This window comes from Chamaea fasciata, unplaced genomic scaffold (genome assembly GCF_029207755.1).
Source record: "Chamaea fasciata isolate MVZ Bird 193981 ecotype frontalis unplaced genomic scaffold, bChaFas1.0.hap1 SCAF_11, whole genome shotgun sequence".
Classification (NCBI taxonomy): domain Eukaryota; kingdom Metazoa; phylum Chordata; class Aves; order Passeriformes; family Sylviidae; genus Chamaea; species Chamaea fasciata.
Window position 1 is genome coordinate 10,298,452 of NW_027094096.1, and position 22,659 is coordinate 10,321,110.

General features: G+C 40.8%; 1 protein-coding gene across 2 annotated transcripts in view; it reads left to right on the forward strand.

Moving 5' to 3' along the window:
- NYAP2 (neuronal tyrosine-phosphorylated phosphoinositide-3-kinase adaptor 2) overlaps positions 1 to 18,438 on the forward strand; it is a 137,354-nt gene extending 118,916 nt beyond the window's left edge. The window contains exons 6-7 of one of the 2 annotated variants that reach the window (XM_066193186.1): positions 14,408 to 14,681; positions 16,727 to 18,438. In XM_066193186.1, the coding sequence (XP_066049283.1) occupies positions 14,408 to 14,635 (228 nt within the window). In that variant the 3' untranslated portion in view covers positions 14,636 to 14,681; positions 16,727 to 18,438. Of the gene's footprint in view, positions 1 to 14,407 lie in introns of both variants that reach the window. The other variant, XM_066193187.1, reaches the window with a different exon arrangement.
- The last annotated feature ends 4,221 nt before the right edge of the window (positions 18,439 to 22,659 follow it).

Genomic DNA, 22,659 nt, shown 5'->3' on the forward strand with positions numbered 1-22,659 from the left:
GCCAGGACTCTGGTTTAAGTGTGGCCCCACACTGCCAAAGCAGCCTCTGTCCCACAGCAGGGGAGACAGCAGGCACAGGTGGCTCTGAGCCTGCACTGCTGTCATGGTAGGTGCCAAAGCCCACCATGGCTTTGGTGAATCTCCCTCTCCATATGGGTCATAGCACGGGGTTTAGGCACAAAATAAATATGTGAGGGGGAGGAAGTAATGGGTGAAAGCATTCTACAGCATACAGATCAGCTGTAGAAAAAGTAATACCACAACAAGAGGGTGTCAGGTGTGGGAACAGTGACTGATGTGAGCACCACACCTAGAGCCTGTCATCCTGCCTTGCCCTCAAGTGCCAACGTGGCTGCCACTATTTCAGGTGTGATGGAAGAGAGGAGAAGAAAGAGTATTCCATTCCTTTACCCTGATATCTTATTCTTGCACAAACTTTGTAAGCTTGTCAGCAGAGAACAGAAAGAGCTGAGCTTAGTGACAGAAATTGTTGAAACCTTTCAAATGCAATGATATTCTGACAAAGGATGAAATAACACAGCATTTATGAGGTTTTCCCTTTCATGCTCAGCATTTTTTTACTGTCCTTACCTAGTTGTTTCTCAGATTGAGAGTTACAGTTTCTTGAACAGGCACAGGACAGACATGAGAAGCTCTCACCTGTGTGGTCAGAGGTTTCAGGGAGCTGCTATGTTGTGCCATGTTTTGATAGAGTTGAGATGGTGTATTTCAACACTTTGAAAAACAGTCAGATCAACAGAGAGATTTATGGGGACAGATGCCGCAGCCAATGCAGCACAATCAAGGTGGTTGTTCCCTGGAATTTGAGGTACCCTCCAGAGCCCCTGGAATCTGAGGTACCCTCCAGAATGCCTGGAAGTTGATGACAACTGTGTGTCTATGGAGCCTGAGTGCTTGAATGTGGGGGCAACAGCCAAGCATGGCCTCTGCGCTCTGACCTTTCTTTTGAGTCAGACTTGAGCATGGGTGTACACAGTGTGACCCACAGGAACAAGTAACTAATATTTCCAATAAAACACTTATGCAGGTCAATGACAAGAGAGAGATATAGCCTTGAAAGTCTTATGCCACCACTGATCAGCTGTGCCTGAGCTGTGATTCTTGCAGCTCACTGAATCAGTGAGACCACTGCGTGTACTGCTTGCTAAAGAAACTGAAAATTATCTGGAAGTTCTTCATCTCATTTTTAGCTGCTCCTACAGCATTGTACATGGTTCTACTAAAAATAGGTAACAACTAATGCTAAACAAATATATAATGTCATTTGTGTGAAATAATTTCAGTCCAAACATCAATAAGTTGTCTATAAAATAATTTAATTTGGTAGCATTGGTAGCATTCCTTCCTCTTCAGGGAATCTCTCTTTAAGGCATATGTAATGAATTTACTTGTTTTCTTCTAAAATTGTAAATTCACTTCAAAACTTGTTCTGAGACTTTTGTATGCAAACAATTAGTTTTGCCACAGTCCCAGAACAATAGCACTTGCTGAGTTTATTTCAAATGGTCCTGCAACCACTCTTGAAGAAATTGTGCCTTGGTTAAAAATTTATTTTAAAAAATCCCAGAAGCATGCAATTTCCTTTTTCCCCACCCCTTTTTCTGTGTGTATTTATGTTTAACTCAGGGCAAGAATTTTATAATATTCTTAAAGGAAAAGATAGAAATAAAAAATGGCATGAATTCATGAAAGCATGGGTTTATATATAGACATTCTCTGTAAATGAACCAAACATTCTGTATCCTAGGTAGAACAACCTTATTTGTCTGCTCATATGCATTTCAGTTTCCTCCATGCGCTCCCACTCGTCCTCCTTTTTTGAGCTGAGTGTATTGTGCCATGTTTCTGTTGGAGCTGCGTGTGCCTGATGCATAAAACACGACACGGGGCAGCCAGGTTGTCCCCACTGTCTCTGTTGAGTCACAACCATCCAGGCTTTGTTCTCATGGCTGTCACCACCCCACCAGACTCTCTCGGTGTTTGTGTAGCCTTATACAGTATATTGCACTGACTGTACCTGTATAGAATCTTGTCTGTATACTGTATGCACATAAATATGTATATTCACTCATGTATGTATGTATAGGATGTTTCTCTGTATATGTACGTGTGTTTGTTCATAGTCTTTCACTAGAAATGTGTGGCTATTCATATACATTAAGTGTATGTTGATTAAAAAAAAGAAAGTATGAATGCCAGCACCCACTTTTGATAACCTACTTTTATTCTCATTTTGTCTTGTTAAAACAATGAAAATAAAAACATCATGTATTTTAAATGAGAACTTTAAAAGATTATTCTTTTTACTAATTTTATAAGGTTTCCAGTTTTTCAGATCCAAAATGGCAAATATATTGGTGTTTCTCCCGACAGTTTTCTGTAGGTAAAAAAATTTGGAAACAGCTCAGTCGGTGTAGTTTTGGCTGTCTGTATCTTATGCAGATCAAGTGCTCCAAGGTTTAGAAATGCCCTAAACCAGCTGGACTCTTGTGCTGCAGATCCCAGCTCCATTCACATGAGGGGCTTGCTGTCAATCTAGGGGTGACTCACATCCATAACATCTTACATGAATAGATACTGGACATAGAAAGGCCTTAGGCTGGAAAGAAAGTTTCTCCAGTGCAGGTGAGCGTTAGGAATGGAAAAAAATTCTCAACTTTATAAGTGCATTTTACGGGAGCATTGCAGACTATTTGTCAGACCTCTTACCCTTTGCAGTTCACAGTAATATACAATTGCCAATTGATTAAGCACTTATTGAAACAGCTAACAATCATTTATTAGCCCTTTGTAAAATGAATCACCACACATCTGTACGTAGGCTCAGTTATCTGGCCTTGAGGCAGCAAAGCACTGGCTTATCTTAAACAGTAAAATATTTCTGTTAGTCAGGATGATGACAGATACACTTTTTCCAATTGAGCATGTGTTTAGGTTATCCACTGAACTGAAACTTAAATGATAATCATCTGTGTTTCTCTATGAGACCTATGAGTAATAAATTTTCTCTCTTTACAGTTAATTTTATCATTGTACTAGTTTGTCCAGCTGGTCCAGTCTCAGTGTGCAATAAGTTACTGCAGCAGTGTGGCAGCAGCTACTCAGAAAAATCTCAGAAAACAAGTCTTTATGCAGGAAATACTGAGAACCTTGTAGGGTGATGGATGCACTCTAAGGAAGACCCTTCACTCCAACTAAAATTGCATAATAGAAAATCCTTTTCATTTTTAATTTGAAATTACAGAGTTAAATTCTGACCTCACACACATCAATAGCAAATTTCCATTTTATTCCTAAGCTGTAACAAGAATGTCCAAAAAATGCTTTCCCTCAACAAAACATAGGCTGGAGAAAGGACTTATTCCACTAATTAAGGCAGGAGTTTATGGGCCAGTGGCCTGATCTTAAGCCTTTACAAGTCAGTGGCAGTTAGTGGACTCTTGGATTCACTTGGCCCTTCTGTTCTTTTACAGTCTGGAAAGGCACATTTGCTATCTGGTGTTTCAGATCACAGTTGTATAATTCACAATAGGAAAGAATAAAAATGAGGAAAGACAATGACAACTTGCATTTTAAAAATTAACATTGATCAAATCATGGTTCTTGGCATCAAACTTTGAAACACAAAAGGAGAAAAGCAGCATGTTTTTACTATTTGAGTTTGTTTGCTTATGTTACAGGTGATATGTGTCTATCCATAGGTTAACATGAAGCTCAATGTTTTCTTTGTCCTGCATTGTCATTAGCCATTCCTTTTAAGTTGGATATTTAAATTTCCTTCCTGCTCTGGAGATGTGAATTTGAGCACAGCCCATGCTGCTGGCATAGGCTAAGCTGAACTTGCCAGGTCACTCCACGGTTGAGGAGGTTGTTGCTCCTGGTTTAGTGTGTTAGTGCTGATTCACACACTCTGTCAGCCAGCACCATCCCCTCAGAGATTCCTTTTAAACAGAAAACAGAAGCAAGGTACAGGGAATCTCTGAACCCAATGAATCCTATTTTCTAAAGCACATGGATGTCAGACCAAGTCTCTTGCTGTATCTCAGCCATTCTGTGTGCCAGGAAATCATGTCTATATTAGATGTGGGTACTGAATAGTTTAGCTATTCCTGATATATTCCAAATTGCATGATGCTGCTGTGAGGTAACATCAGATGTGGTATCCCATACTGAGGCAAGTTCTTATATCTTTGTATTCGTCAGAAACTCTCAGTATGGTTTATAACTGCAGCAACTGTTGTTTAACTGCACTTCAAGTTGGAGTTAGAAGTAAATGATTAATGAAGATTAAGTCTTTTAATAATGTTTTTACACATTTTTACAAGGAAGTTGTGACCACCTACAAGACTATGGTCATCTCTGAACATTCAGTGTTGGTTTTAAGTCATGTTTTCCTGAACATTTTCCCCTCCATACAATCAGTACAATATTTGAGAAATGGCATTTACTCTAAGAAAATTATCAGTTTCACTATCAAAAATGGAGAACTGTAAGAGCATATTTCAAAATTTCTCATAAGTAAAGCAACTTTAAAGTAAAGCAGCTTTCAGTGCTGAGGCATTTTCACTCCGTGCATTATTTTGCTAATTTTATATTTCTTTATTTTTAAAATTCTTTTTTGTCCATTTTCTTCAAAGTACTAGAGAAATATAAAGACTTAGGAGCTTTGCTGGTAAACAGGTGTGGTGAAGTTCTTCATCAGTTGCAGCAATAAAAGTTAGTTAAATCTTGTGTTCAAGTATTACTTCAATAGAAATAGTGCTGAAGGTCGTGCTTTTTTTATAGTTTGGAAACAATGAGGTGCAATAAAATGGGGAAGCTAATGGAATTTGTGGTGTCCCCGCGTCCCACATTTTTGTAACTTTAGGACTGGTTTCAATGTCCTCTTTCTTGCAGTTCTTAGGTCTTCCAAAGTCATGGTCTTGTTTCCATTCACTTTCAACCTTCCATTCTCAGTTTTTGGGCCCTTCTTTGTTCGAGCAGTATCCAGAGCATTCACCCTGCTGCCTTCAGCTCCCTTGTACATGAGAGCTTTTGCAATCCACAGGGCCTCTGTGGATCCAGAGGAGGAAGGGACCTTGCCCAGCAGCTCTCACTGCTCCACACCACCTCTCAGTGCAGAGAGGGAGACTGTTCACCTCTGTATGAGATTTAAAATCTGGCAGTTTTTTCAAAGCTGCCATGACTGAGAGTAACATTAACTGCAGGTGGCTTGTACTGTGGGCAGGACCACCCAGACACGGGCAGGGCAGTGGCCATTGGGGTCACAGCCCAAACCACTCTGCTGTGCAAAGTCTGGCTCAAGAGCAGTTGTGGCCACAAAGCAGCACCTTCCATCAAAGGGAAATGCTGGAGAGAACGGGTTAGTGACCCCCCAAAGAAATCTGGGACACAAGAGTGTTACCCTGCAGCTGCTGCACTGCAAAATGCAGTTCACAGGAGATCTCTGTATCTCTGAACTCTAGCAGTGTCTGTCCTTTGTCTCTCCTGTGATTGACCTAATACAATATTGTATTTTCCTTTCTATTTTACAGTGAATTACAGGAAGTATAATGGTGGGTTGCTTGAGTTCTGCATTTATTCCTTAGCAAAGACATAGATGAACTTTTGATTTTTAATAAGTGATCTCAATAGGAATGCACTTTTTGATGATCCACTGAGATGCATGAGATGACTTTCCACAGTATCCCCAATATATGTGAATTCACAGGCTCTTCTTTTGACAACATTTACAGAGTGTGATCATCAGTACATTTTGGGCAGTTGTTTGGTGTTAAAAAAACTTAGATGAAAAGAATATGTTTCCAAATAAGATAGTAATGCAGGCTCAGAAAGATCTATACCTAGACTGACTGCCAGTATCAAAATGGAAAGCAGAACAGTGAATTTGTCACCTAAAATTTGCTTTATTAATAGCCTCAGCAATAATCTGAGGGCTACTGGAAAACTTGAGGCATAGGAATAGGTGCAGGGCTGGTTCTGAGTAAAGTAACTGTGACATTTAGTAATTGAAAGCAATGAATCATGAAACTGGAGGTCTGGAACCAGAGGTGCTGAAGGTTTACTGATCATTTGCTAATTTAATTTTAGGATAAGTATTAATTGCTCATAATCTTGAATCTTTGGGAGTTCCTGGAGTTCCAAATAATCTTGTCAGTCATTTTGAAGCGGTGAATTAGTCAGGCCATAGAGAGCAACACAATGTAGTCAAGTCTTTTAGTGACTTCTAAGTTTGAAAAGTGTCCAGAGTATTTTTACAGTACTGTATCATGTAATTACATTGAGTGATAATGTAGCTTTTCCAAGACTCTAGTTCACAGTTTTTACAGGCACCCTTGTTTTCATTTTTTTTCTGTAGTAGTATCATTTGAAATAAAATATATTTCCAGGAGTTTAGAAATTCGGAATATGTAAATCAAAACCTTAAACACAGCAATTCAAATGTTACAAGAGCCCTCAAATGTGTTGCATATGCTGTTCCATAGGTTGAAATAGCAGGTGTCACTGACTGCTTTTAATGTTAAATATAAACAGGGTAAGATTACAAAGTGTTCACTCCTACATGTTTTGTTGAAATAAAAACTAGTGTGATGGGGAAATTCTTCCCCATGTTCTTAGAGGGAAAACAGAGATTGGTCTTGTGTCCCTTGAAAAGAAGAATTTGTGAAAGGTCAGAAAGGGTAGTGCTTAACACCTTGTGTGTGCACTTGTGCTTGTGATGCAACTACGTAATTGCACAGGATCATTCTAATGTGACTGCTGGCGTCAGAGGAAAGCTTCTAGAAAACACTTGAGGCACTCCTAGGGAGGAATTTGCAGTTCTGCCATCCACTGTCCCCAGGGAGCCTTCCCAGGCACTCCAAACTGCATGGAGAGTGTCTGCTTTCACAGCTCACCTTGCACACCCTGCGTGTTCCTGAACAGACTGTTACTTTTAATCACCTTTGTATTAATAATCAACTGTTGTTTTGAATTTGACAGTAACAGGAGGATGGGTTAGCAGTACTGAGCTGTATGAACAAGTAACTATCCTGGGCCAAATTATGCTGTCTTTCATGGCAATATTCCTCCAAAATACCTCTGTCAGAGAGAGGGGAATGACTGCAAATTTAGCCTGTAGTTCCATCCTGACTTACTGACTTTTGCAGCTTATTGGAAGTAACATTCAACGGCAGTGCAATGGTTATAGCTCACAGTTAGCAAAAGATATCTTGTCCAAAGTAATTTTCCAAGTGCTCTTCTGAAGTATTTTAAAATCGTTTTTATTGAGGTTATTTTTACTGTTTGTTTAAGCAAACTGTAGTCAAATTCTTGGACCCAGGAGGTCAGATTACCATCTGACCAGCAATTCCTGTTGTCTTCAAATGGGTGAGGATCTCTCTGCTCAGATTTTCTGAAACCTGATTCTGGCTGAACTCCTTCCTGCCTTGGACAACTCCCCTTTTGCGAACATGTGCTAAGAGGACCTGCACGTCAAGCCGAGTATCAGATAGCGAAGTCACTGTTGCTGCTTAACAAAGCCCTCCAGCGCTTGCCCCCGGGCACAGGACTGCCTTCTAGGAGTGGGGTTTCACACCTTCCCAGGGGGCTGGGAGCCATCTGCACCAGAGAAAGTGCCATCAAGAGTTTCAGTGGGAAACAGAGTTTGGAAACTCCTGTCTGAGAACAGGCATGAGGGAGGGAGTACCTTTTCCTCCCTGAGGATGGTAAGTGGCTTTCAGAAAGCCTTTCTTCTTCACTTACTGCAGCCTGCCAAAACAAACCAGCATGCTTGGCTCTGCTGAATGACGTATAGCACTGCACACAGATTGCACTGTTACAGACCACTTTGCTTACAGATCCAGGAGACCTTTCTAATAATCTCCTCCTGCTGCCTTTTTTTATTTCATTGGATTTTGTGTTAGTTTAAGATCACTTTGTTATAGCCTCACTTCAGCTGTTGGGCTTTTATTTTATCTGTGTTATGCAGTTCTGACAAGGAAAAGGATATTTATATATGACAGTCATGATATGTGATGTAGTTTTCCCCATTCTTTAAGAGTCAGCCCCTCTTCTCATCCAGCAGGAGAAGGAGATGCTCACAAAGGCCAGAAGGGAACAGCATCTTCCTCAGCCCCATAACCTTATGGAATTTCAGCACAATAAGCAGGAATCTACACTACTAGGAAAAAGTTATGGAAATACAACTGGATCATGGGGCTCTCCTATTGCCCAGAGCTTTTGATTTCACATCAATTTAATTGACAGCATTAAAACAAGTCAAGCAAAGGATTTAACAGCCAAGATGTCATGAGGAGAAACAGCTGAAGGGGGTATGGTATTGTCTAAAACCCTCACATAAACTATACTGGAAGATAATTTTTTTGGTCTTTAAAAGTTCATACACCAGGAAAGAACACCCTGGTCACAGATGTGTCCAGATAATGAGATATCATGTGGTCACTTCAAATGTTAGAAAGGATTCCTCAGAAATGAATGAAAATTGTCAACATTTTCAAATGTAGCAACTAGTGATAGAGCTGTGTACAATATTTCAGGTATTTCTTCTCCCACATGGCATTTTTACCAGCACATATTTTCATGGGCACTTCTGTGAAAAAGTTATAGTGCACCTTCAATGGCAGGATTCCTGAAACACCTCTTAGCACTGGAAATTAGTGGCTTTATCCTCATACCACACTTCACCCCAGTGGCCTGACACTGGAGGAGCAGAATTGCTCCTGGCACTTGCTCTCCTCTTGTCTCCTGCCTGCCCAGTGTTTAGGGCTAAGGTTACCTGGGGCTTGGCTTGAGGCAAGGGGATATGTGTGGGACTTACGTAGCACAAAATGTCTTTTTACTAAGAGACAGCCTTATACATCCATGTATTTATGTAGCTATCTATTTAACACATGAATAAATAAAGTTTTTCACAGCTAACAAAGAGAGTCCCAGGCCTGGTGCTGAGGATGTTTCACTCTATATTTTTACTTCTGCTTATTGATTTTTCTTTTCACAGCCCTGATGTTTTTCATTTGGAAAGGCTATGCTACATGGGATCATTTGGTTTATATGTAACTTACAATGTCTTTTTTCAGTGTCATTCATGTGTTCAGGAACTTGCTCAGCCCTGCTTGGGGCCTGTCCTGATGCACTGTGCCTGGTGCTCCTTCTAGCAAGTGTCCAGTTCCTGGAGGGCCCAAGAGTCTGCCTTCATAGAGTGGATGTTCATCCACAAAAAGATACAAGGTGTTTTCTATATCCGGTGAATACAGCTAGCCCGTGTATAAAGTTGTGTCCATCAGTAGCTGCTTAATTGTATCATTGGATAATATTTCATTTTTTATCTGTAACTATGACTCTCTCTGCCAAACCATACTATCCTGCTTGGTTAAGAGCAAGGAAAGAACCATGCTCATTCACATTTCTCTTTCTTGCTTCAAACACCCATGTTTTGGGCAGGTCAGTGGGTGTGCTGGTGCAGTGTGTCACAGCACAGCGAGGGCCAGCAGTGTCCAGCAGTCAGGGCTGGGTTGCCCAGGGCCAGGCAGACACAGGGCCAGGACAATGGAAAACAAAGAGTCTGCTGTGACACCAGGGGCTTCCTGGCAGTGTCAGTCATTGTCTATTCCCCAAAGATTGTTCTGAGTTTTCCCTGGGATTATGTGCTTTTCCCAGTAAATTCTAATGTGGCAGAGAGCTACGGCATGTACTGACCTCTGGCTCCAAGTCCTGGCCTCTAAGAGCAATAGAACTGGACATGTTCTGCCCATCAGACCTCTGCTCCAAGACAGTTCTGTGGTCTAGCTCAGGGCAATCTAATTTAAGCAATACATGCATTTGGAAACCACTGGGGCTGCTAATTATCTTTCTGGAATAATATGAAATTTCAAACCAATGAAATATGAAGCCAGGCCCACTGCTAATAAAGGCACACACGAAAACGTACCATTTTCACTTTGCAGAGAAGGGAATTCCTTTGTCTAGCATGTTTCTTTGACCCTCACAGAGCATTAAAACACCCACCAGAAAGGATATATTTTTTACTTTGAAAGATTTTAATTTTGCATTATTTTGAGGATATGTAAAGTTGTTTTATCTTAGTTGAAGATGTGTTTATAATACTACTTCTTGTTCCATGGCACTACCAACATAGAACCCAGGAGTATATAAAAGATCTTAATAATATTTACTTCCAATGATTTGGGAATAAAACATATCAGAAAACTGAGAGAAAATAGTAAAAGTAAGATGGCAACATAGACTGGCTTCTTCTAAAGATTGTAAACACGTTGGTGATTAAAACTGTATGGAAAAGCTCAGTTTTGTACAGTGGAAGGAGTTTCTCACTTTTTGTTGTTGATGTTCAAGTTTGGCACATGCATTTGCTTTGAAGAAGATTTTTGAAGGAAAACTAGAGACTGATGACTAATCACAGGGTGAGTGTGTTTACCAACTTGTCAGACATCCTGGTTTACTCTTGCACTCAGTCACATTCCTACACATCCAGTTATCACACAGCTTTTACTGCCTGCTTAGGAGCAAGGAATTGAGCCTACTTCCAAAACCTTCTTGGTGAATGTCCAAACTTCTAGGCCTTTGCCTGGTGTTTTTATTCACTCTCTTGCTCTATCTGATCTAAAATAAAAATTTTTTAAAAGTGTCTTATACCTTGAATAACCTAATAAGTAAAAATTCCATGAAAACAAAAATTGATGTGCAATCAGCAAATTTTGTAATCCAAAGGGCATAGTACCTGATACACATCCTGGAGTCTCCAGGAGGTCCCTTCTTACAATCCTAACTTTAGTTCCTGGCTCTTTCTTCCCACTTCAGGCTTTGGGCCAAGATTCTTTGGTCAGAACCAAGTTTTCCTCTCCTGTGTTCTGCCTTGTTGGCTGTTACCTCCTGTGCTGATGCATTTTGTGCCTGTCTGTGTACATCCACATTCTGCAGCCAAGCTCTGACATGCTGCAGTATGTGCACCATTCCTCAAGCACGATGGGATCTTTCCCAGGAGAGCTGTATAGCTGTAAAACATTCTGAATGCTCTACTTTTTTCCATAAATTAGGTTGTAACATCAAAATTTCTTGTGCCTCTCACACTGAACAAATTCCTTGCTATGATGTAGCAGGGATATTAACAGCCTGATGCATGACCAAAGGAGCAGGCTAAAGCCAGAAAGGAGGGAGGATGGGAAAAAAATTAGTGCTGGAACTAAGTGTGAGTGCCATCAGTTCAGTCACTGTGAGGATTAGGCCTAAGACTGCAGTGTTAAACACATTAGCTTTAAACACCTCAGTAGCCCTCCTGAAGTCATTGAGGGTTTTTACTCTGATTAAACAGCTGGGTTGAGTCCTGGCCTGTGAGCCTCAGAGTCTGTTACTTGTCTAGAACACACTGAAAATTTAGTTAACACTCTGGGACTTCAAATCATCAACATGGTTATTGCCATTTCTGTAGTTCATTGATCTGCATTTTCAGAGTGAGTATTTCCTCTCAGGTCTGTCCCGCAGCTTCCAGTGGCTATGAACTTTTATTACTAATATTTTTATTTTGGTGCACTTAAACACTAAAGAACTGGGCAAAACTATATTAAAAAAAAAAAAAAAAAAAAAAAAAAAACAAAAAAAAAAAACCAACAAAAACCTTTAGTATCCAGGCTTATTTTAAAGCTTTTTTTCCCCCCCAGGCCTTTCAACATCATATGTGTTCACTTGGTGTATTTTAGCAAAAGACTTCACCCATCCCAGTTCTACATGTTTCCCCTGCACAGACAATTACTGAATGCAGTTCCAGGAGAGGAATGTGCCAAGTGGACAGTATACATAAGAAGATGCTGATAGGAAGGACTTAGCCATCAAACAAAAATAGGATTTAAAAAATCCCAAGTAGACTTGAAAATCTGTGTCTGGGAAAGTGGGAAAATTCAAATTCTTCACAGTAAATGATTCACTAACTGTAACAAAATACGGTGGCCAGTACAAAAAAAAAAAAAAAATTTGGAGCTGCCTACTCTCTGGTTTATTTTAGGTGCTGTTTTGCAGGGGGTGGCAGAGTGTCTGTGTAACTGATACTTTCTACAACTCCATTTCTATCTTTGGGAAGTTGCAACTGGCATGTTAGAAATCAACATGTTAGAAATCAATCAGTGCTGCTTGTGTCCCCTTGAATACATCCTTGTCTGCAGGAGATGAGTAGCACTGGGCACGGTGTTGGCACTGCACTGTGTGTAGCACGGCGGCGAGCGGGGCTGGCGTGGATGTGACACTCTCACGGGGGCTGTGGCGGGTGCTGCTTGTGACACTGGGTGGCTGGAGCACACCACGTGCTGTGGGGATTGGCACTGGCACACGCTCTGCCTGGGACTGACGGGCTATAAAAGAGAAGGTATTTCCCGGTGCCTACGAGAGGAAATCCGTGCTCAAGTGCTGTTGTCGTCAAGCCCGGCGCGGACACCACTGTGCTGGTGAATATTTGTGTAATTAATTGTGTGCAGACTGTGTCCCTGTCCTTCCCCATGGAGGAGGACCCAGCCAAGCTGAAGACTCTGCTGTGTAAGTACTGACCCACCACCACTGGTGAACAGAGTGGCAGGAAATCTGGGTCAGGAAGAGCCTCTCCAAAGATCTGTGGAGTGGAGCTGAGGGGTGGGAGAGGAGCATCTCCAGTTCAGACAGGGAGTTTTGGACCAAGCCTGGGCACCCAAAGACAGAAAGATGTATGGCCATGAAAGATGCTGTGCCTGATGCCCACCTGCACCACAGTAAACATTAGGTCACACCTGAAATGAAAGATAAGTATTCAATTAAAAGAGCAGGCACAGCAGAATTCCTGAAGAAATGGCTCAGCCATTCAGGAGGACAAATTGTTGATAAGTTACCTGTAATTCAAAATTCATAAGAATGAATGTTTAAGAACAAAATCCATATTATGGTTTAGGCTTGTTTTATTCAGAGTGCTATCTATTGTATAAGGTAAGCATGGTTTTGTGATAAAATTATTTTATCCTGTTTTGTCCCTTTATTTTTTACAAAAAATACTGACATTTCTGTATTCTATTTTCTGTTTGAGTACATAATTTTTTATTACTTTTTCCAGTAGGCTTTCTTAAATTTATTCCTTTTGCTTTGTTTTCTGCTATGATTCTGAACATTTGCTTAATCTATTTCAGTAAATGCTAAATATGCTTCAAGCTGAACACAAAAACTACTGAAATCCAAGGAAATTTCTATAGGGGTCCTAGGCAAACCAGGCCCAAGTTCTAGGGACTTGGTGTGTGTCCATGCTTGTCATTCTAAGATTTGTGGATGAAAGGCATATGCATTAATAAATGTGTTCAAATATGCTTAATAATAAAGATATTCCCTTCATGAACCACAAACTCTGGCAAAGTATTGCTGTACTTGTTCATTTATATTAAAAGAGCAGAGATGTACCTGGACAGCCCCTGTGAATGTACTGTGTGTGTTTACTTACACACAAATCCTCAGCTCATGGGAAATAAATGTGGGGACACTCAAGATATCACTTCAAATTTGCAAAGTAAGTGCTCAGAGGAAGTTTCCTGAGCTGCAGGTATGCAGTGATATCCAAAACCAATGAGCCCTTTCAGAAGAGTTTACTATTAGTGATTTCTGTTCCAGTCTAATGTCTCTGAAGACACATTTTCAATTGTGAACTCCCCACTGAACTCAAATGAAGCCACATTCTCAGCTTCAGAGGGGCTGTGACATGTCCTTACAGCTAAACATATGCTAACCTCCCCTTTTGGATCAGGATCACAATTTCCAGTATTCTACATGCATGAGAATCTGCAGTTTCTTAACTCTTGGTGCCTTCCAGTTAATGAAATATCACAGAGTAGGATAGGTTAATCTATACCATTTGCGTGGAGTTCATTAAATCATTTTAATAAAATTTAGCGGTTATATTTAGCTTGATACTCAAAAATGTTAACACCCTGCTTTTAATGTGAAAGATTGGATTTGGAAAGCAATGTAAAACATGGGTTTCAGTGTGTAGAATTTTTTATTTCCACAACTTAAGGATGTTGTTAAGATCCATGTGCCTTTTTAAGATCTGTTCAATCATTTAAAATCCAACCAGTGCGAGATAGCCAAAACCATTTATCTTTATTAGATTATAGTGCTCTGGAGAAGTTTAAACAGGGATCTTCTATTACCCTTTTTTTCCTTAAAGAAGTAGTTAAAAGTAAAGATTAACTCTGTTTCTGTTGTTGGCATATAGATTTTTATTCATAAAATTAGAGTGTTTCAAATAAGAATGAACTAACTTTGCAAAGAAAAATCATATTTACTCTGTGACCAAGACAGTTATTTGGGGTTTTTTTCCCTCTTTTCCACCCCGCCCTTCTTTTCTTCCTCCATCCACCTCCCCCAATAGGTGACGTGCATGCAGTGGTTGCAAGGGGACCATACAATGCTGGACATGATTGAAAAAAAGCGTTGCCTCTGCAAAGAGATCAAGGCTCGACAGAAATCAGAGAAAGGACTCTGCAAACAGGACAGCATGCCTATTTTGCCGAGTTGGAAAAAGAATGCCGGGACCAAGAAATACAGCCCTCCTCCTTATTCCAAACAACAAACTGTTTTCTGGGACACTGCAATTTGACAGATCTGTGGAGGATGCCCTCTCCGCTGTGTGGCACCAAGGACAGGTAGCCTGCTTTCTTTAAAAGGCAAAGGCTCTAACATAAGACTTACCTACAGGTGGTGAGCTTCCTAGGAAAAAACACAGCGGTACAGTGCTCACCTGTCAATCAAGAGAGAGATTTAAGTTTCCAACTGCGCTGAGGCATACATATTTATCCAGGATTTTTTTGGATCCAGAAGATATCAAAATGTAAATATTTCACCAATATATTGAAAACACCCAAACTAATACACTGTTTAAATATATAAATATATATATATATATATATATAAAATTCAAAAATTTATGGAGAATTTTACTATATAATGTTACTGTTATACTGTTTTATTACCTATTTTCTATGTTCTATTCAAGTGTTCACCCCCACCCCCACTGCCACCTTTTCATTTCTCTGACCTGCCTAGATGTGGCCTCTGTACAAAAGCATGTGGTTGTACGTGTTGTTGGAGAGGACGATGTTCAAAACAACTCGGTGCTAGGGCTGTAGAAGATAACTAGAGTTGTACTTGTTAGATGTCCTTAGCTTGGGGGTGGGATGGACAAAGGAGAGAGTTCTGGGGGGAAACAGCAAACCTGCAAGCACTGAAAAGACAAGTGCTCAGTGCGGATGCCCAAGTTGCATTTAAAATAGTCATTGTTCTGCATCTCTTTTCCCGTAATGGTAACCAGATAAATTGTCCTTGGTTTTATATAAACCAGTTACTAAAATGATTTGGCTGAGGAATTAAATTTTCTGCAGCAAAGCCTGGGACAGAATCTCTTCCTTGATGACGTTCCGTTGATTAGCAGAGACCATGGTTCACTGTGACTAAGCATTGTGCAGCCCTTGGCAGAGAGAGCCGGTCGCTCAGCGGGTTGAGGCAGTGCCACTGCAGCCGCCGTCCCTGTCCGCATTCACCGACGGCCCAGATAATAAAAGCGACAAAATATGTTTACATGTTTATTATTTTTAAATCCAGCAGCACATCCTTACTTACGCTGTGTCAGATTTCCTCATGTTGTTTCTGTGGGCTGGATTTCAGACCCCTTGAAAGGCTGTTGGGAAATCCCTCTTGATTTCATGCGGTTTTGAAGCAGGAGCCCACGTAACGTGTTCTCCTGGCTATGCCCTTTCTTCTTCCTGGCTGCTTCTGGAATTGGCTTGCAATCCTGTATTATATTACACCCATTTTAACAGAATATTATGTCATGACCAAAGAATTATGACCTCCTGGTTTTAACGGGAGAAAGAGATGGCTTATACTGATTATGAGGGTGAAATCTGTGCGGTGAAATATCTTCCAAAAGGATCTGTTGAGGATGAGGGAAACTTGTACTGCAGTGGAGTAGAGGGGAAAAAAAAGATCTATGGCATATATTTTGTATATTAAAATTTCTATCTATGTGTCTGAAGTTTGGTAGTACAAAATTCCCTCTTTAAAACAATCATTTTAATGTTATATTTGCCAAGGAGAAAAGGTGTGTTGTTTGAAACTTGTTATATTGGCTTTTCTTTAAAATTATATTGACAGCATTGCCACAGCTGTAATTGCTGATCAAAAAAGACCAAAAATAACAAATTTTAGAAGGTTTTTGTAATCTATATTGCTAAAGTTTGAGTTTCAGTAATGTTTTATCAGTAGTAGTTTCTTTTCAGCCTCTAAAAAAAAGTTTTTAAATATTTTATAACTAATTAACTAATGTATATTTTGATGTCCAAACTGAGATTTCTGTAAAAGATGAAGTGTGTGTTTATATGTGTGTATGTATATTAGCATTATTGTATATGTATATATGCATATGTGTACACACATATACATGTATATATGCATGTATCTATATATACCCATAGATGTGTGCATACGTATATCCACATATGTTAAATATTGGTGTGTTACAATTATACAAAGGCTGGAATAGGTACAGAGTCGAAATGCAGATTTGAAGACCCTCTCACAGCCAAAATGATAGAAGACATGAGAAAAACCCGGAAGCTGTGAGGGAATCTTTGAACACGTTACATCCGAAAGACACCAACTGTTTATTCTGCTTATTCTCTTTTTTTTAAAGAAAGAAAATGGCAGAAGAAAAACCCCAGAGATCTCGCAAAGTTCCAGAATCTGCTGGAAAGAAGACAACTTGTTGGTCATGAGCAATCTGTTGAGATAACAGGTTCATTATTCAGCAAGTGTTCATGCTTTGTCTTCCTTGTAATGTGGCAAGAGAAGAATTTTCCATATCCATGTGTGAAATACTTAGCTCAGCCCTTTCCCCCAGCTGCACAAAGCCACTGGTGACAAAATGCAAGCCGGCGCTCAGTCAGCTCTGCCAGCCCTTTTCCTGACTCGTTTCCTCCTGGAGCAGCTCCTTTAAAGGTGCGCTGCCAGAGCATGGCTGGCAGCGCGGACCCCGGGCACACCTGCTGGGGGAAGGCAGTGTCAGTGTGAACACTTCTGTGCTTGCTAGTGTTTGTTCATATCGTGTCCTTTCCATATCCAGACGTAATAGGAATAATGATCAGGGAATTGAAGCATTCTTGTCCTAAGCAGACTTGCTTGTACAGTTAGCCCACTGCAAACTCCTTGTTTTGCTTTTATTGCTCAACACTGTTTATGTTGTCCTTCCTAAATAACTGCCCACGTGCTTCCAGACCTCCATTGTATCCCATGGAAACAATGGCTTCTTGTTTTAAAGTGCGACAACCTGAGAAAGTAAAATATAACTTAGCACTTACCTTCAAAGCACTTTAGAAATGTGAAATAAACCTCATGCTTGTGAGAGCCGTTTTGCTGAGGAGGGACGTGAGGCTCAGACAGAGTAGTTTCCAAAGGTCAGGGACAGAGCCAGAGCAGGACACAGCCACCGCCCTCTCCCGTGACTGCCGGCCCACCCCACGGCTCGAGTAAAAGGCACATGGTCCTGCCAAGAGCTGCCATCAGAATGCTGTCAAACATTTCCTACATCACCTCTTGTCTCAGCAGCTTCTGTGTCACAGGGTGAATGACAGTGCTTAGTTACACACAGTCATTAAAGCTGTAGTCTGTCTAAATATGCAATCTGTATATACATACAGATCACATATATACACACACTTATGGAGACTGTATATATGAAATTGTTTGGTATGCACTTATTTTGCTTTAAACTCCTGAAGTTAAACATTATAGTGTAGCAATTTGTGTAAGGTGCACTGTGATTTCAAGAAAGCACAGTAAAGTCACAGGTCTTGTTATTCTTGCACTAAAAATGTGTTTACGTATATTAGCCAATGTATGTCTACTTTATCGCTCCTTTTGACAAATTAAAGCAAATGGTATAAAATAGTATGGGGTTTTTTGGTTTGGGTTGTTTATTTTTAAGTGGACAATGGCACTATGTTTTTAAATGACAGGGTTTTTAAATAAAATGAAATCATTCTGTGTTCATTCCAATGTAATACATTTACCAATATCTTGAAACTGAATGTCATGTTGGGTTTTTTTTTTTTATATATTTCATTAGAAATTGTCAGGTATGTGCCTGAGATTGTGTAGGACTAAGGAGTAGCTAGAGGCTAACTGTAATCATATATTATTAGCCGTTTCTATATACACAGTATAAATACATATTAATTTTCTTTTCATTTTTGTACGTGATTTTTTTAGGTAAGATGTAATTAAATGTACTTTGATACTTCTGAAGTAATAAGATGTTGTTTGAAGATCAATTCTGCTTTCTTTAGTGCATTGACAATATTTTACAATAATTTAGTGCTTATTTATTTGTGCTCCGGTGTAATTATAATAAAAAGCAATAGTTTAAAATATTTGGCTGTTCATTTTCATTTGATAGTTTAAGTTTAGAGACAGGTTATTCACTAAGGATTAGCCAGAGATTCCTGGGAAGAAAAGTCAAGTCATAGATGTGTATTTATAGCATTCCCTAGGCACAGTTTTAATCGTACCATTTGTTGGAGGAAATGAATTAATTGCTTTAATAGGTTAGTATTTGCAAGTCATGCCTCGTTGCATCTAATGCTATGAGTGCCATCCTCAACTAAATCCTTTGGATAAGATTTCTCTGAAGAGCAGATAAATTTTTGTCTAAGCACCTTTCACAGTTTGGAATGGCAGATGCTCGCTTCAAAGACACCTCCTTCAAAGATCTCCATTTGCACAAAATCCCCACATGGGAGAGGGACCTATCACACTCTCCATAAAGCTCTAAAAAATCTGCTCTAAAGTAAACATAATCTTCCTGTTTCCAGACAAGAGCTTTAGTCCCATTAGGATGCAAAACCAAGCCCTTGCAGAGGATTTCCACAACTTTTTTAAGAAGACATCCCCCCTAATATTTTTCAGAAGGCATTTTGTAATTTAAAAAGGTTTCCAAGGACAAGTAAACAAGTAGTTAATAAAGAACCCAAGAAGAAACAGTAATGCTCTTGCTGTGGCACTGAGACCATATTTCCCTCTTTTCATGAAAAAAAGCTGACTCTAATATGCAAAAAAGGTCTTATCCTTGTCTGTACAGATCTGCATGCAGAAGTGCACTGTGAGAGGAAGCTTTTGGTTGTCTTCAGCAGGAGCTGCTTCTGGGACAGGCTGCAAATGATCCAGAAGGTACTTTCCAAGTGCCTCTCTGGCCCTGGAATCACTTGCTTTCCCCAAGGCACAGCCCCTCTCCTCAACAGCCATCCCATTGACAGGGCCCATATCTAGGATGAAGAGCTTTGCTACCTCCTCATGCTCAGTCCAGCTTTTTTCTCACAGGCTCTCTGTTTAGTATGAAGACTCCATATGGGCGACTCCAAATTAACAGTGTTTTACAGGGATTTTTCCAGCCTTAAAAGAGTAAAAGGGATTTTGTCAGTTTGTCAGATTCATGTATGTGCTCTTCAGTGGTACAGTTCACAAAGTCCTGTGTCCTAGCTCCTTTTTAAAGGCTTGCCACGGTGACTTCCAACATTCACCTTACTCCGCATGACATGCCTGACCACTTCTGGACACAGCAGCACCTGAACAGAGAAGGAATGAAATGGAAGCATTGAAAAATGCAACAGGGAGCATAAATATGGGGCAAATTCAGACCTTTTCCTATTTGAAACATGTGTATTCTCTTTCTTTGCCACTGTAGAAACACTTTTTATATATCATTGTTTATTAAACAGAGGAGGTTTAAATTAAAAGGAGACAAAACCATAAAAAGCAACAGTTGAGTTTTTACGCTTGTATTTTCTCTCAGTTTACTTAGAAGTGGAAAGGTGCCTGCAGTGCTCTATCTTGGGTCTCTTCTCCTTTTGCATTTTGAAAGCCATCACAATGGCACTGGCTGGAGTTGCTGCTGTTTCTCCCCCGCAGTCACTCGGAGTGACCTCAGCTGGTGCCAGAGTGGCTGAGAAGCAATTAAAGCACAGAGGGGCTTGTCTTGCTTGGGAACAAGTAACCTGCACTGAGCACAGCAGGGAAGTCAAGCAGCCCTTAGAGGGAAGATGGGCCAACATCTCAGATCAATGGCCAGCACTCACAGAGCTGGCAAGGGAACTGCGGGAAACTAAATAAAATTTACAAAAACTAAAGACAACTGAAAAGAAACACTGCTCAAAGGCAAGACTTGAACACGTTTGGCATTTTCTAAACCTGCCAACATCTCTTTTATGGTGCTTTTTCTTTTCCTTTAATACAAGGTTACACATCTGTCACCTTTTAATTGAGATTTTTGGCACCGGGATGGATGGTGGTTTCAGCGTTCTCCCCACCCGTGGTATATTTTCATCTTCTTTTGACTCCTCTCTTTCTGTCTCAATCCTTTCTTTCATGATGTGCTTTGGGAAATATATTTGTAGGTACAAGAGTTCCTGTCACCTTTTTTTTAATTATTATTATTTCCCCATTAATGTTCTCTCCCTCCCCTGTTCTCAGCTGGCTCTGTGCTCTCTCAACCCTCATGAAAACATACAAGGAGAGCAGGAGGATGAACCGCCATTGATTTTATTTTAGAAGGCAGGATTTATCAATGCTGCTCCTGGTTCATACACAGCAGGTTTCACAGAGGGCTGGGGAAAGAGGAGCGGCTGGGAATGTGACGGGAAACACCTGAGCTTCAGCCTCCGGCACAAGGGCGTCCCTGAGGCAGCAGGGCCAGTCACAGTGACCCTGCCGGGAGCCGGGCAGGGTCTCTTTCCCTCGCACAAGTGACACCCGCCAGGAGGAACCTCCTGTGCCAGGTTCTTGGTGGCCGTGGCAGCGAGCCGTGCTCGGGGAGCGGGGAAATGCCGGCCTGCTCTCCGTGACCTTACACTGTCTGTGGACGTTAACACCTCTGCAAAGTGGGTGTTAAATGGTGTTGTTAGTGTCTGTAGCGTGGTTTTACATCCACTTGAGAAGTGTAAATGATTCTACAAGGTGCAGGGCACTGGAAAATCGGCTTTCCCCAGGCTCCATCTGTCTGGGGAAATTTAAATTAACCCCTGTGGAATCCAGCTCCTACCAAGGAGCTTTATTCTTTCCCAAGTTCTTCAGGGTTTTTTTACTGTTCTTGTAAACACAACAACTGAATGGCTAGCGTGTTTATTTATTAAGTTTGAAGAGGCTAAGGTCTCCTTGGCCAAGCAGGGAAAGGCATTCACTTTCTGCCTGGGTTTTACGCTCATTTGAGAATTTTGTCACAGTTTCTGCTGAACTATGTGGCCCATCCAAGGAGCCCACACTTTATTTCCCTGGCTCTTACCCTGTGTGTGGGATGTGGTGGCACATGTTGTAGATGGAATAAGCTGATAGGATGAGTTATTCCCTGGAGTACGCGTTTCACTGACCAGACATGACCTGAGAGTGTTTCTTCATCCTCTGAACTGTGTCACTTAAAATTTCCGCGTTCACCATGGGTAAGACTTCTCCCCCATGCTTTGGCCATCCCTGTCCCTGACCATGGTGACAGAACACCTGGCCTAGCTTCCTAAAAGGTATCTAATTTGGTGGTACACCCAAAAAAGAGGACAAATTTTGAAACTAACTGGGATCCAACCTATTCAGGGTATTCAAGGTTGCAAGCAATGCCATCAGCCTCAATAAAAACCAGACCTCCTTGTGCAGCAGCAGAGGAAATCCTGCAGTACTGCACACAGGGTCAAAGGGTTGAAAATCAGCACCTGGAAGGGTCATTTAAGCTCACTAAGCCACTCAACACCCCTTGCAGTGCCCCTGGCAGCACTCCTTGGGGTCTGCAGCACTACAGAAAGGCGGTGAACTTTGAGGAAAAGCCCAGCCAGGCATCTCATCGGAGCAGCAGCTCGGAGCAGCAGCTCGGAGCAGCCCTGGCACTGCCCACCCTGTGGTGTGGATGTGCCTTCAGGTGTGACCAGGGCATCGCTGGGAGCCCTTGCAAACAGGTGCTGCACAGGCACCACAGACAGTGCTGCAATGATCCTGCCAGCATTTGTGGCAGGGATTTACTGCTGTGGACTGGCAGGAACTGTGAATTTGACCAGCTATCATGAGTTTTTCCTTGTACTTTTGCTGCTGTTTCATTTATCCTGCGAAGCTCCCCTCTGTTACATCACTTATGTCTATTTTTGTAGACACAGGTGGAAGTACATATCTCCAGCACACTGTCTGAATTAATACTCTGAGTCTATGGCAGAGAGAAATGCTGGAAACCCTTCATAATAGCAGGGTTTGAAGTGAACGAAGTAACTTTTCTGATTCTTATTTTTATTTTTGCCATAACTTTCATATTCCTTTATTTTCCATCTCTTTCAGGAATTCAAGCACAAATAATCTTTTGAAACTTGGTACCAAAAGAAATTTCAAATTTTAACAAGTTTTAATCCAATAGAATAGTGAATTTGAGTTCATGCTTTCTTTATTCCATAAGAAAGCTTTCTTATAGCCCATTTAATTTCCACAGAGATACTATTTCTTTTGTTAACAGGGTTCTACAACGTATAAATCACCTTTCTGTCCTTCCCTCTCTGAGAAAGAATGAATATGTAGCATTTTTCACTCAGGTTTTTCTTTCTCTGTATG